Source organism: Grus americana, chromosome 14 (genome assembly GCF_028858705.1).
Source record: "Grus americana isolate bGruAme1 chromosome 14, bGruAme1.mat, whole genome shotgun sequence".
NCBI lineage: Eukaryota > Metazoa > Chordata > Aves > Gruiformes > Gruidae > Grus > Grus americana.
The window spans coordinates 13,103,991-13,119,661 of NC_072865.1; the positions used below are offsets into that span (position 1 = coordinate 13,103,991).

Here is a 15,671-nt window from a genome sequence, read left to right on the forward strand (position 1 = left end):
TTCGACTTTATTTTATAAAATGTATTTGAAAAGATTTTTGTAAGATGTATCGCTATTACTGTAGTTTACAAAAATCATGCAAATATTATGATTTGTAAAAGTAAGATTAAAAAAAAATAATCTTTGTTCTTATGGGATATCTCTTCAATGCCTAAATATGAGGATTAGGGGAGCTGGAAGTTCATGAGCATTTTCACCAAGTGATAAAGGAGATGAGAAATATGACTGGAAACCAAGAAGATGCATCTGACAGTGAGGAAGAGACTCCTTCCATCCGCCTACTGAGGCAGAGACCTCTGTGTTACAGGAGCGTTGGACGCCCTGGGGCAAGGCAGCCAGAATGAGTGAGCGGCTTTATAGCAGGAGAGCTCTTTGGTAATAGCGAACCTGTTTGGAACGTGGCCCTGCACTAGCTGAATCGGAGGAGGTAAAAAATTGCTAAGCTCAGCTTAGCAAAAGCAAAAAAGCTCAGCTGAGCAGAAGTTCAGCTTTTGACTTTTCTGGGGTTTTTTTCTATACAGTTTAGAACCAAAACATTGATTTTTTTTTTTTTTTTTTTTTTGAGCGTCTGTAATATTTGACATACAATATCAAAAAAGCAAAGCAGCAGTAAGATAGGGTCAGGCTGGAGCATTAAGCCCTTGGGGAGGATCTTGGCAGCACCACAAGTATCTCCTTCCAGCAAAAGCTGGCAGGGATGAAAGGAGAAGGTTATCAATGAATCTCTTTCTGGAGTGAAGCTTCACGCTGTCTTTGACAGTTGAGTCTTATCTGTAATGTTGATCCTCCACCGTGGCTCGGAGGCCCGCAGGTATTTGGCTTGCACAGTCCAGTTTAGGCTCTGGTCACCGCTTACCAACGCTCGTCCAAAACCAGACGCAGGACTCCAGCGGTGGTAGATCGAGGCTGAAATCTGAGAAGCGCCGGTGGGGCTCAGTGCAGCAGCGTGCGTCTTACCAGGAGTCTTACCTTTAACCGTAGAAACGAGCTCGCTCTTTTGTGTCATTTCCTATTCCGACCAGATGCCTTTGCTTATTAATACTGCTTTGATGAGGCTGAGAGCTACTCTTACAACTTTAGCTGACAACTTCCCGACTCTTAAGTAGCTGGCAAAGTGTAACTCTGTTAGCAAGGATTATTACTCTTATGGGGTGTAGGGGGAGGAGGTGCAGTGGAGGGGTCTCCAGCATCAGTGGCGCTTCTGAGCTCAGATTTCAGGAAGCGGTTGTTGGCTTCGATGCTTTGTAATAATAATATAATAATCAAAGCATTCTGCACCAGTATTTGAGTTACATGGAGCGTTGGAATCATCATGTAAAACATAACGGGTGGCTTTGACATTTAGAGATTCACGAGGCTGCTTAAAGGTGAGTCCTACTGGTCCTGGTACCCTGTGGATTAGTTGATGACATCAAGTCAATATCAAAATAGCCAAAACAGGCTGTTAGCGCCAAAAATGTGGAATTGTATGATAATCCCACACATGTCCATGTACAGGCTATACTTTGCTGGACTGAGGTCTCATGCGTTTCCTGCTATTTCCCACAGGCTGGTTTCTCGTCCTATATTTCATTGAGATAATCTTGATCGGGATATATCAGGAAGCCAGTGAATAAGCTGTCTGTCCAGTAGGGATCATAAAAGAGCCCATTTTGTTCTGAGTAAAAGATCTGCAGCCACACCTCATCCTCCTGCTTCAGGGAAAGGATGGTTGATCCAGAGGCAACGTCATGGTTCCCAGTGTTGGCATCAAAAGTCTTGATCCGGTACTGCCCGTTGTGGACCAAGCCAATGGCCAAGTGTTTGTTGGCCAAAGTGATATCATAAGTGAAGTAGTAAATTCCTGGGATGCTGCATATAAATTTCCCGCTGGAAGCGTTGTAATGTCCTCCCTCGTTCATCAGGATCCTATCAAATTTGATGGGCAGCCTTTCCCTTGGGTAGCTCTTTGAGACTGCCACAGAGAAGGCAGATTTGGCTTTGTTGGTGTTACAGGTGCAGGGTCCTGGCATCCCGGTCTCGCCCTTGTTCCCTTTGGGCCCTTTCTTTCCCGGTGCCCCGTTTTTTCCAGGATTACCCTTTAAACCCTTGGGCCCTCGTGGGCCTGCCTTGCCAATAGCTCCTGCTTTCCCCTTCGGTCCTGGCTTGCCGGGGTTTCCTGTTCTGCCTTGTGGACCTAGAAGACAAATAACTAGTAAATTTTTCAGTGAAAGAGATGATATTGCAAGCGGAAAGGGGTTGTATCATTGCAGCAGTATATTTTTGTTTAGGAGGAAAACCTTGCTGGTGAAAATCCTGATGAAATACCACCGGGGGCTGGACATCTGCCAGGACTGACTAACTAGGTTAGGTAGGTAGTTGGCATGATAACAACGGGACTCGGGAGCAGGACAGTCTGTCCCTTTTAAGGACCAAAAGGCTGGTTCAGTTATCTGGCTCACTCGAGAAAAGGAGTAATTAATTATAAAGCTAGCCAAGAACAAGCTTTAAATGTTTGGGTTTTTCAGAAGTGGGACAGGTTTGTGAAGCTTTTGGAACGTAGCTTTGAGCAGATGGAGTACTTTTAATCTCCTCTTTTTTTTTTTTTTTAAACATTTAACATGAAACTGTTGTTTAAAAAAAAAAAAAATCTAGGTGTGGTAAAAAGCCCAGCCTAACTGGGGATGAACCAGTCACGAACCAGAAGACGCCCAGTGCAGGGACTGCCATAGGATGGGAAGCGAGTTGGGCTGGTACGGTGATGCTGAAACTGCAGATTAGTGCTGATTGCGGTAGTGTCTGATATAAGACAAATTCATGGGGATTTATATACTGTTTCTTGACCTGCTGTAGCAAGTCTAGATTTAAACGCAGCTGTGGGTGGAAACCTGTTCTCCAGATGCCCTGTTTTGGGGGTGGGAGAAGAGAATAAGATGCAGCTTTGGCACGCTGGTGTTACGCTGAATCAGGAGTGCACTCTAGCGTGGCAACGGGAAATCACTCTCATCTCACCACAGCTGGTCCTCATGCTTCTTGCCTGTGAGGGTGGATGTAAGAGCCCCCACCTCGGGATTAAATTAAATTTTTGCATTGATATAGATTGAGCATGGTCAGAGCAGTGCCTGTCACCCAGCTAGAGTGCTCCAGGGAGCAAGTACTTAACGTTTTCACCCGACTCTTTCGCTTGAGAGCAGGAGCCAGAGCCCACCGCTTTCTCGTCTAGTGAGCATGTGTCAGAACAGGGAGAGTCTCACTTCAGAACAAAATGAAGGCAGCAGGAACTGCGTGCAGCATTAAGATGCTATCAGCAAATAACGTGAGTCAGACCCCCCTGGCAGGAGCTGACAAGTGTGAGATGTTGGAGCAGGGAGAGTGGAAATTTCTGGAAGAGTTTCCTTTGAGATGTCGTCTGTCCTGGGGCTCGGGTTTGGGGTGACTGGTTGCTGTTAAGTGGGCTGTTGCACTATTGCTTTTACACTTTACCCTTCTGTTAAGAAGTGCTTTTCTCTTACCTTCGTCGCCGTGCTCGCCTTTATCCCCGTCCTTGCCGTCCTTGCCATCTTTGCCGGGGAAGCCCATCCTGCCAACCGTCCCTGGAGCCCCGGGCGTGCCGGGGGGGCCGGGTGGCCCCGGGGGTCCCGGCAGGCTGCACGCCAGCTGGGGACCTTCCTGCAGCGCTCCCTTGGCAAAGCCCCCAAGGATGTGGTTTGCCACACAGGGCACGGTCCAGAGGAGGAGGACAGCAGAGATCATGGCGCAGGCTGTAAAAAGGAGATGGGACGTGGCTGTTCGGTGTGGTAGCCAGCAGGTGTGGGGACGGCGGTGTCCCCTCCACCGGGACAGTGTGCTGTAGAGACTTGCGTGAACGTGGGAGGTAATCAGGCTTTTTTTGGCAGGGTGGGGGACCTGTTTGTTTTGGTGTGCCATGAATTCAAGGATTTGGCTCATGGAGTTTTCTAGGTCTGACCGATATTTTTTTCAAACTTGCTCTTCTCTAAGTCTTTATCTGTGGCCGTCCCTTGTTTTGTTTTGTTCCCTGGGCCTCCTTTGCCCCCAAACACAAGTAGCGATGGCAGAGGGGTGCGGAAAGCAGCTGCTCGGGACTAGCGGAGCGGCAGAAGGAGAAAGGGGTTTGGTTGGTGTGAACTTCCCCAGTAAGACCTGCCCTGCGGCTGGGTCACTGGGGTTTCTTACCGAGCACGAAGCCCATCGTGCGATGCAGGGCTGAATTTAGAAGATGGGCTCGCGGAGGCTTTGGGCCAAGGCAGTCCTTACTGCGTTTTGCCTGATACAGGAATCGAGCCTCTTCGCTAGCCGAGACCGTCCCATTCCCCGGCGCGGCACAACCTGCAGCCGAATCGCCCGCCAAGTCTCTGGCTCAGTGTCGGGGTGCAGCCGCCCCTGAGCTGTGTCCGGCCCCGCCGCAGCCTCCGCCGGTGGTTTTCTAACCTCTCGCCGTGCTGACCTGCCTCTCTGGGTTTATGTTTGTTACCGACATTCACCTTGGAAGGAAAGGTAACTGCGAAAACTCCGGCTGTCGTTTGTCTCCTGGCTCTGTAAAGTGAGCCATTGCTTTAAGCATAGCAAATGCCAAGAGCTTTTTGGAGCGTGCCAGGCTCTGCCTGCATCCACGGCGGGAGGCTGAGCCTCCTGGGCTTCTCCCGCTCCGCTCCTGGATGGGGAGATAGCGATAGAAAAGAATTTCTGGAACAAAGCTATTCCCATAACCTGCTAATGCTACAGAGCAGTTATTGTACAGTGAAATATCCCTCTGGATGTCTCGGCATGGAGCTGTTTGCAAATAGCTATGCTCCATGTGCAGCTCCTGAGTGATTCCACCGCATCTTGAAATAGCGCTTAGATGCATCACCAGCTTAGAGAAGATGCTCAAAATCAGGCTGATTGACAGAAGCCCATCTTCCTGCATGACCCACCCAAGACTCTGGGTATTAGAAGCATTTAAAATAGAATTTGGGTTCTGCACGTGGTTACAGATGTAGTAAAACAGATAATTTCCCCTAGGGTATCAGTTTCTGACTACCCGTGGGTAAAGGTGCTCCTGCCATCCCCTCCCCAGACTAGAAGGCTTTTTTTTTTTCCCCAGTTGTATGAATATGGAAGCAAGCTGGTGGAGGGATGAAAGACATCCCCTGGCCCAATTTCTTTCTTTCAGCTTCTGTAGCTGGAGTACCCTTGGAGAAATGAGACACTGCCCCATGCAGATCTGTGGCTGGTTCACTGTTTGCTTGGTAGCTCTTTGATTAGGAGAGATCAAGCTAAAGCCAAAGGATTCTTTTTTTTTTTAAGGGAATTAGCCATGTATCACTTCGATACAACTCCTACCCCCAGGCAAGAGGTGCATGCTCTTATTTGATGAAAAAGACTGCTATGAAATTTAATTTTTTCCCTTATTACAGCTACCTCTGATGGTAGAGGGTTAAATATTTTACAAGAATCATCCATTTGCGTGGACTTTCTTATCGCATCCTGAAGTCCTGCTAACGAAATTACAGAATGTAAGTGAGGATTGAAAACCAAGCAAGCTGCCTGTCACGTATTTCTCTAAGCTTTGGTGCTGAAGCACATTTGTAGTTAAACACAGATGCAAGAGAAGATGAGCTGGGCTATCCCAGCCCTTTCAATCCATCGGTGGCCTCTTGGTCAGGCAAGGTCTTGCTCGGCGTTAAGTCAAATACTGGGAGGCTTTAGCATCTCCCCAGTTGCGCTGTGTTTGACTCCTGCACTGGAAATCAGATGCTTAAAGTCTTGTATAAATATCATGTTGGCATTAGTGCTCTCATCCTGGTATTTGGCTCCGGAAGGGGGGTGGAAATGCGTATTACACGCTCCAAATCCAGTGAGCAGTATGCTACGTATCAATGCTGAGTGGGAGCCCCCCAGTTCTGCAATATGTATGATTAAGAACATGCAGAGGAGTGGGAAATGCAGAACAGATCCCTGGGCTGGATTCAGCTGCTAAGCCATCTTGTTCTTCGGCTCTTTTGCTTTCCTTATGCCTAAGTTTCTTTGCTGCTGGTGAAAGGTGTCGCTTTAATGGCCTTGTGAGATGGAAATCACCAACCAGTAGTAATGTGGACAGTTGAATAAAGGCTTCTTGGTTCATGGAAAGGGAAATAAAAAGTTAAAATGCCCACGGAGTGGGGAGATCCCAAGGAAAGCTACATCCCTGCTTCCCAGTAACCACCTGAAATGGGGCAGAAGAGAAGTGTGAGGCGTCTGGAGGTGGATGACGCTAATAAGTTGTGGCAAGGAGAAATGTCGTTGTGGAGCATAACCTGGAAAAAAGCCGGGACTGCTTCACGTAGAGAAGGAACGGGCGAGAGGGAGCACAGGGCGGGAGGGCAGCTTCTTCTCTTGACGTCTCGTACTGTAAGCACTTCTGTTACCTTCAGACAACCCAGCTAGCTGGTCTGATGGGATAAAAAGTGGCAACACGAAATCCCTCGAGGCTGGGAGGCTAGTAGTACCAGCACTTGGATAGACGGGGAGTATTCGACTCCCTGGAGCCGTGCTCTGGCGCAGCTCCTGACTCGGTGGTAATTAACGGCCCCACGAGAACATTTCAGCCCACATCACAGCAGTGCGCGTGGGATGCAAAGCACAGTCACATTCACAAGAGGATCTATAAATAACCTCTTAAAGAAATCTCTTTGAAAGAAAACAAACCTCATGCTGTTCCACCTTAAAAGGAAAATTGCTCCTCGATGTAGAACGTACGATGAGCTCCAAAAAGCAAATTGGAAACAGATCAGCATCTTTCCGCAGTACGGGCGGCAGGCCTGGCACTGGAGGCCATGCAGCACGGTTTCAGCTGAGGTCTTACTCTTCTAATGACATTTTAATTAACGTCTTTGTTAATAGGGTTTGGAAACTTTTTGGCCATGACCGATGCCTGTTGTGCAGGAGTGTGCACCGTGCCCGGGGGTTATGAGAGCTGACTGGAGGTGGAGGACTGCTTAGGGAGGAGAAGAGATCCTGTGCCATCCAACTCAGCGTGGGAACCGGGCCATGGCTGTAGTTCGTACCTGCAGCTGAAATGCAAATCTTCAGCCCCTCAGCACCCGGGCAGAGCACGCTCTATCAGCACGGGGGAACGGTGGGCCAGCTTCACTTAAACAAGCCAGCTCAGGCGTCCGCAGCGCAGGCACGGCTGGCCAGGGCTTTGGAGCTGCCATGGCCCAGCTCCTCCCCAGCAGAGCCTGGGGCAGCACCAGCACTTGTCTCCCCTATAGATTTGGTGGCCACAATGTCCCTGCTCCGCGCGGGTCCTGCAAGCCCCTGCGCGACCACCCTCATCCCAGCCCTGCTGCAGGTGACCTTCCTGAGCCGCTTCCCCGTTAAGAAGCCAGACCAATTCTATAGATCCATATGCATTAAAAAGGTGTTTGTGTAAGAAAAGACTTTGCCTTTTGCCCCAGGAGAAAGGATCATTGTAATTTCTGGTGCGTACAGGGCAGCTGGGCTGAAATCCCGTTGGATCTGGTTTGCCAGGTGTGGGGTGGTTTGGTGGCACGTGCGGTGGCCGGATGATGATTTTTGGCCAGGGAAGCCGCCCTGCACCCTGCGGTGGTGGCTTGTGCCTGCCCGGGGGAGGAAAAGCACAGTGGGGAGAGGACAGGACAGGAGAGGAGAGAGCCTGGCGGGAATTGCTGCTGGGAGGCAGGGAGGAGCAGGGTGGTCTGATGGCCCAAGGGGGGACCCAGCAGCAAACAGATGACTGTGACTTTCTACTCTGTTTCCTTTCAATACTCCAGGCTTTCTTAAACAAAACAACCATCTTCCTGCTTCATAATTTCCCAGCACTCCTCAAGATGTCTTAATTAGTCTTCAAATCAGACATTATCCCCGTGAGCCTAATTCTCAGCTGCGGTGGTTGCCCTGCAGCGTCCCTGGGATGGAAGCACACCTTGGGGTGCAGGGCTGATTTAGATAAAATAAGGTGCGCTGCTGTGACAGCAGCTGAAACGGATGTATTTAATTTCTGCTATAAGCCAGTGCAGTAGTTATACCAGCCAGGAGTTTGTGTTATCTGCTGTCGCACAGAGCAACGTCAAGGGAGGCAAAGGAGAGCGATGCGTCTTCTGTGCCTCAACTGGCATCGCCGTCTCAGCCTCGGGCAGCCAGGGATGCCCGTGGCAAACCCTGCCTAGCCCTGAGCTAACGCCCTGTTACAGCAGCAGCCGATCGGTACCAGAGCGAAGGGAGAGGCTGTGGTTTCGGCTGTACGAGGTGGGTGCTCCCAGCAACAGGCTGAGGAATGTTTCCTTCCTGGGGTATTTCTTTTAACTGGCGACTGTTGCCTTTCTGGATTCCTGTGCAGGCGTTGGAAACCTGAGTGCTCAGTGATTTAGACCTTATTTGGTAAGTTTGCAAAGTTAAGGTTAAGAGGAGGGAGGGAAAAAAAAAAAGGGAAAGTGAATCTACTCACCACGACTAATCTCTTCAGTGAGATCTTGACAGGCGCTGGAAACCTACAGGATTTTCAGCAGATGTTTTGCTGCAGATCGCTGTCACGCGCAGAGCCCGAGCCCCGTCCTGCCGCAGCAGCGTCCTTCTGAGGGGTGTGCAATATTGACTTCGGTCTTTCTTTTTTTATTAACGTTTTACTCCTTTTTGTGGGGATTGCTAGCTTCCTGCAGCAGCTCCAGGTTTCGGCTCAACGTTGCCAAAGGCATATTTTTATTATTGTGTAATGGGTCTGCGCCTCTTCCTCTGTCACGTGGCACGGGAAGAAATTTTTACGCACATATGGCTGGAAAGCTCTTGATGCTTGGGGAGCTTTTCCCTTTCTGTCTCTTCCTTGCAGTCCTGCGTGAAAGGCTCAGGAGCTGCCTGGATCATTTCTGATCGATTCTGCCCCTCTCTGCTGTAGCCGCTGCCCGCGCCAGCAGAATTTGTAAGGGGACAGGTAATGCGGCTCAAACTAGGGAGCAGCTTTGACACTTGATCCCGGAGCGTTAGGAAGGGGAGCGAATATTGTCCTAAGGGTGGAAACTCACTTCTAAAACAATTTCGACAAGCAGATCACTCTGGGCTTGAATTAAAGGAAATTGTGTGAAGCAGCAGCTTTGGAAATGCGAATTCCGAGAGGAAAGGGCAGGTACCTCAGCGCTGCTTCAGGTGGATGTGCGAGACAAAACATGGAGGCTTTGCCATGGGGATGGCCGGGCGGGAACGCTTCTGCCTTTCGAAAGGGTTGGGATTTTGTTTTAAGCTTGCAAAGTAATTATAACCCCCTAGCAATCGCTTAAGGCAAAGCAGTAACAGCAGAAGCAGCGGCTGAAGCCGGAGCGCAGCTTTAGCTCTGCCAGCGCAGAAGTGCTGAGGCGCAGGAAATCCCCGTCCCTTCATGTTTCCCCGCCGCAGCAAGTCGCGGCGTTACAGCTCTGAGCAGTGTACCAGCACGTTCAACCCAGAATTTGCAAATGCCGCACACCTCTCAAACTTGACAGTGCTTCCCTAACAGCCCCCGGGGAGGTGCAGAGATGCAAACAGCGGTCGAGGAGTTGCCTGACCCCTTGCCCACGCAGAGTGGGTCACTGGCGCTCCTGGCCGCAGCCCGTGGGTCCCGGGTGTGGGTGCGTGGTTCCCGCTCTGCCCCGGCCAGGATCCTGCGCAGGGCTTGGGACAGGAGTGTGCTCGGTGCCGGGGCTCCGGATCCTGCCCTGCTGCTCTCCAGCCAGTAAATATTTTCTGCTCAGTGCAGATTATCAGCTGATTGGGAGTACGCTGGAAGTATCATTCCTGACTCTGCCAGAATTCATCCTTATGGGAGCTGTTGTGGTGGGGTTTTTTAAGCTTTCCCCTGCACTTGCTGTTGGAACATGGTGGGAGCAGATAGCGTGTAACAATGCGCTGTGCACACAGCGTGCTTTGTGAGCTATGGTCAGTTCAGCTGCTCCTGGGAGGGGTGGGAATGTCTGGCCGAGGAAGCGCAGGGCTGTTTTCGTGCCGATGGTCCAGCAGAGCTCCTTCAGAGCCGGCACCCCGGCCCCCAGCTCCCTGACAGCTCGGCAATGTTCCCGGCCCTTGAACTCCTCCTGGAGAGAGAACCTCCTGGAGAGCCCACAGCCACGCAGCCGTCACCGGCAGTCTCACTGGGATAAGGGCTGTTCCAGAAAAGCGGCCGTATGCCTGCAGAGCTCTGGCTCGGCCCGTGGGGAGCTGCCCCCAGCCCCGCCGCCCCCCGGCATTGGGGTGAGCGCAGGTGGGGACGCCCCCAGACATGGGTTCCGAGAGCCGTTCTCCCCTGGGGCAGCTCTGGTGATCGGCTGAATATGAATTCTCACTTTTTGCCTGTTTCCATAACGTTTGTAGAAGCCCAGTTCTCTCGGAGAGCCTCTCCCGCCCGGGTGCGGGGCTGGAGGCAGCCAAAAGGCTCACGGCATTGCCCCTTCACGGGTCCTGCCTCGGGTTTCTTACGAAACCAGATGAAAACTTCCCGTGGGCTTTGCCAGGGTGCCAGTCCGATTGGCCTGGGAAACCACAGCAATTTCCTCAGATGCTACGGTGTTGAGAAGGAAAAGCTCTTACACTTGTCCCAAACCTGCCCCATGACAGCAGTGCTGGGGCACCCGGACTTCGGGACAGATGTGAAATGGGCCAGGGGTGAAATGATGCTTGAAAATCCAGCTCCTGCTGGGCGACTCAGGGTGTAACTGGGGAAGTCGCAGTTACTGGTGATGTTGTGCCCGGATCCTCAGTGTGTTGAAGGCAGCGAGAGCCTGACCTAGTTTGTTGGCGTGGGGAGAGGCAGCGCTGGGAAGCTCCTGCCAGGCAGATGGAAAATATGTCTGTGCTGCGACGCCGAGCCGAGCTCACCCGGGGTCCCAGACAGCTCTGCTGGAGAACATGTTTGGCAGCACGCTTTGTTAAATAAACTGCGCGTTCACAGTGAAACGGAGCAGCCCTGAGACTCGGTTCTGTTGGGTTTTTTTTTTTTTTTTTTTTCAGCTAGACATTGCAGGGAAGCACTACAAGAGATAGTGTCCTGTCTGTGCTGCTTTTTAGCAAAAGCCTCCTGCCATGACTAACGCAGTTTTCACCATTGATCATGGGGAAGGTGGCTCGTTGCTGCAGCACAGGGAGCTGGCTCGGGCTGACGTCCGTCTCGGCAGACGCCCACGGGACACACGTAGGATTGGGAGTGGGGGTCCCCACCGTGGATGGGCTGCTGGGGCCTGTTCTGGTGCTCCCTCCTCGGCAGCAAAGCCGTGCCGCCCGTGCCGCCCCTTGCAATCCTCGCAGCAGCCCGGGAGGTGCTGCCTCAGCGCTGCTCCTGGCTGGCGTGGTCCCGTCCCCCTGCCCACATCCCCGCCGGTGCCCCCGGCACAGCGCGCTGTGGCTTCACACCCTTCAGATAAAGCTTGTTGGGGGGAACGCGTGGGTTGTGTGGCAAGGGAAAGGTGCATCATCCAGCTCCTACAGAGTGAGAAGTGTGATTGCAGTTCCGCTATCTCGCGTGCACGTGCCGAAAGGTGAGCGACCGCCGGCTCCCACCCCAGGACAGCGGGACAGGGCTGCATCCCGGCGAGGAAGGGTTTTCCCTCGTTTGCTTTCTGAGCGCTAACGTGTTGTACCGTTACGGATACCGACCTTGCAGCAATGCCTCTGCAACCAAACAAAATGACTGGGCAAATGCCAAAATAGCTGCAGTTCACCCAGAGGCTGGAGGCAGCTTAAAATACAGCCTTCCCGTTGCACGGGGCAACGGCAATTAAAGCGTCCTTCTCTTCAAAGATAAGCGTAGGTGCTTTGGGTTTTTTTGGGAGATACTAATGGGAAGGAAAAAGCATTTTTCTACCCGACAGGCCTCCTGGCTTAGTGTGGACCCGTGATTTGAGTAATTTTTATTGCCCTGCCTAAAAGGAGTTTGGAAGTCTGTGAGCAGTCTTCAGAGAGTGATTGTCCCTCTCCAAAAGCCCCCATAAAAATGAGTCAAATCTCTGTTTAAACTTAAAGGATGCCCTTGAGACCATTAGCTCTGCGTAGGAACTGCAGTCCTAACCCATTAAGATAAAAATAAATAGAGCTTATTTTAGGAAGAGGGAAGTGGGAACCAGCCCAAGCACCAGTGAGCCACCACGAGCACAGTGCAGATGTGTTAAGGTTGGGGTTTTTCTTTTGTCTCATGCACCTTCTAACTCAAACTGAAACTTGGCAATCTTTTTGACTTGCCACAAGCGGCTCCTGCCTAGGTCTCTAATAATGTAGTTAGACAAGAAAAGACCCTTCTGAAAATGCCATGTATTTCCCAAAACACAAAAAACTCCAGCCCCACTTCTGGAGTCTGTGGCATCAGCAGCAATCCCAGTACCTGGGGACATGGGCAGCGTTGGCCCAAGCTGGGAAAGCCAGCAAATGTCACTTACCCGTGTCACGGCACAGTGCCTCTGTCCTTCAGGGCAAAGCAGCAGCCTCCAGAGACGAGTGAAAAATTACTTCCATTGCGTGCAAGCAGTGACAGAGCGACAGTCTGCGCAGGTAGTAATAGCTACAGATAAAATCCCCTCTCCTGCTGCTGCTTTCCAAGTAGAGAATTTTGCATTAGAGCTGGCTTTTCTGTTCTTGGAGAACTGATAATTTGCTAAAAAGGGTCTTCCAGCTCTTTCTAAAATGTTGAGAAAATCCTAGTATATCGGCAGAATATACTGCGGGGCTGTGCTGCCTCTGCTGTTCAAACCTGCAGCCCGGAGCTTTGGCTTCTGCACATGCCCAGCGTGAGACTTGTTAAGGCAAGAAGGGAAGCTGAGCAAAACCAGGAGGCAGCTGGAGGCACCATTTTGCTCCGGCAGCTTGACTCCCGTGCGGCCCACAGCCCGGTGGTATAACCCCTTCCCAACCGGGATGTGCAGAGCCAGGAGCAGTGCTAGAGTGAGGGAATTCCCCCTTTGCCTGGGCTGCTCTAACAGCCGCCTCGCTAACAGGGCGCTACAGCAGGCGACTTTAACCCCGGGTCTCGCGCTCCCGCGTCCACCTTCCCGACGCGCTTTTAGCATATGTTGTAGCAGCTTATGAATAAAGAGCAGCAATGGGTTAAAACTCTGCTGTGGTGTTAGAGCCAAATTTGCAGCTCTCGGCTTTATATTAAAAATGAAGAACAAATGCATGTGCAAATGTGCTCAGGAAGTAAATGCATCTGAAAAAAAGGTCCCACTCGTAAGAGCTGTGGTGGGAGATTATAGAGCAGCGGGCCGAGGGCTGCGCTTAGATCCAAGTGCAGTGCAAATGAGTGGCGGGATGGAGGCTGTTTCTAAAATGCTCTGGAATTACTGGACTTTTAAGACTTTGTAGCTTAGAAATCTGGAGTTTGCTAATCTGTCCACCGAGCAAGGTTTTCTTAGGCAAAGTGATTTTGTTTCTCTGTTCCACTGAGGTCTGAAATGCATTTTGCAGAAGCAAAATTCATCACTATCTACTATCCCGGTGGGTTTCTGGTCTCAGGTAGTTTCTAGTCTAAGTTAGCAAGGTATTTCTGTCTCTTTCTTTGTTGTATCTGGCAAAAAGAATGCAAACAGGAGTGATAACAGAACAATGAGGAGTTGCCTGCACGTAGTTTAGGCCACAGTGTTTTGCCCTGAACAGAGTAATCGAAGTTATACCCAAAAGCGGTACAGAGATCTGCAGTTACTGGGTTGTACTAGGCATTAGTGAGCACAGAAAATCCTGTCTCTTCTGTTGCTTTCTTTTCTTTAAAAGTTGAACTCCATTTCATCCTCAACTAATTGCTATCATTCCTGCTTTTTTCCGATCCCTCAACAGCCTAAAACAATTAGCTCGCTAGAACAGTGCATCTCTTTCATTAACCCACTCAGGAAAGCCATAAAGATCCAATTACAAAGACATGTGGAGACAGTAAAAGCACTACCTTCTGGCATGCCTTGAAAGATAACACAGAACACTAAACTTTTCAACAAAAAAAAAAAAAAGAGGATGTTTTAATCTACGTTTTAAAAATGCAAACGTCTTCAAATCAGCTGGCTTGTGCAGAGTTTGCAGCCTGAGTATGCCTCAGACAACCAGTGCTCAACAGGATAAGAAATGAGGCAACCAAAGCAATTATTGAAAAAGGAGCTGAGAAAATAATTTTTGAGCTTTGCCAAGAGCAAGACTGAGTGAAAGCTACCCTGACTGTGCCAGGAGGGTCCATCTTGTATTGTGGTTTGAGAATTGGACTAGTCTGTGTTACCAGGCTAAGGAATTTCCTCTCGCCTGCTTCTACCTTTGTGCATGCAAGAAACAGGAGTTCTCAGCTTCAGCTGCCTCTGCTAGAGTATGCTCATTTTCACTGTAAATTCGCTTGTCGTGAGCTTATTTCAAACTCATTTTAGAAAGGAAAAATTCTTCTTGTGCAATAGGAAGCGGTCTTTGGATATGCACAGTCATACTGCATGCCAAATCCCAGGGGAAGCAGATGGAGGAAAATTAATCCTCATGATCAGATCCACAATGTTCTTTAACATTTAACCTTTATGACATAAATAGGACAACATGTTTTAAGCCTTATTTGTCCTCTTAACTGTTGAGACTGATCTCCTCTGCATCATTCACAAGCTCAAGGAACTGTATTTTGAATAAAACACTACTAATTGCTTTTTCCCCTGGAGCAGCCTCTCTGCTTCACCAGAGAGAACTGTTCCACCTTCCCCACGGGCTCTCTCCCAGCAGAGCGAGACAGGGCAAGCTGGAAAGTAAGTTACAGTTGTGTCTTCAGGTAGTGAAATAAAATCCATCCATGTGAGTATGCTTAAAGTGGAATTCAGTATGTTTATTTGAAATAAACTTAGCTCCCTGTAGCACTGAACAGGTTATACTGGCTTCTAAAATACATGCACCTTTAACTCTCTCAATTTTTCTCGAGTGTAAGAAAAATACTCACTAAACAAGAGTTTAAATCTGAACTTCACAGGCTGCCTAGACTGGTGAATTATTTGTTCTTCATTCTAAATTGCTCTTTTCAGTGTTATTTCTGAATTGCCGCCTTTATAAAGAATCAAGTCTCTAGCTACTTTTAGAAAGGTATTTAAATAGCTCAAGGGACTGATAACATGGACCCTTCTGACATCTCTTCTCCCCTCAAATTGAACTTGGCCCTGCCTAAGACAATGGCAGTTGGTGTCTCTGCAGCTGGAGGGATGCTGGCCAGAACTTCAGGTGTTACAGCCCTGAGAAGAATAACAGCTTACCGTTCAGCTAATTCCGAACAATCACCCAAGGACAGTTTGCATTCAGGTTATACTAGAGGAGCTCTGGAACACAGGCAATACTCAACCTAAAATTTTGATCATCAATAAGAGTATCAGAGATAGTTTTAATACATAACTACATTGCAGACTAATGCAGAATTTCCATTATTAGCATTTCTGTATGCTAAATTAAAATACTCAACCCTCAAAGCGGCTGTGATACCACACACACGACACTTAAATGTGTCTTTGGTGTATGTAATTACTTGTGGAAAAGAGCAGTTTTCCCTTGAAGTTATCCATAACCTAGAAAGGTCAGGACATGAGCTAATGTGGAAACCTAGAATGTGAGTCACTAGCGTAGCAGAAGGAAAACTATATCCCTAATATTTTCCCCTTCTGCCTAAATCCACATTGTTTGTGAAAACATAAAAGCAATTTCTGCAAAAGCTGATTTCTACTGTTTAAAATTTTTTCCTTCCTGAT

General features: G+C 49.5%; 2 protein-coding genes across 2 annotated transcripts in view; one reads left to right on the forward strand and one right to left on the reverse strand.

Annotated features, from left to right (window-relative positions):
- Positions 1 to 8,921, reverse strand: C1QTNF2 (C1q and TNF related 2). The gene is made up of 3 exons (XM_054841630.1): positions 8,429 to 8,921; positions 3,492 to 3,740; positions 1 to 2,176 (listed from the first exon to the last, which is right to left on the reverse strand). Exons 2-3 carry the CDS (start codon positions 3,730 to 3,732, stop codon positions 1,563 to 1,565), a joined length of 855 nt encoding a protein of 284 aa, XP_054697605.1. The 5' UTR covers positions 3,733 to 3,740; positions 8,429 to 8,921; the 3' UTR covers positions 1 to 1,562.
- The window catches only part of PTTG1 (PTTG1 regulator of sister chromatid separation, securin), a 25,186-nt gene continuing 17,562 nt past the window's right edge, over positions 8,048 to 15,671 (forward strand). The window contains exon 1 of the mRNA XM_054841631.1: positions 8,048 to 8,229. The gene's annotated coding sequence lies outside the window, so the exon portion shown is untranslated. The remainder of the gene's footprint in view (positions 8,230 to 15,671) is intronic.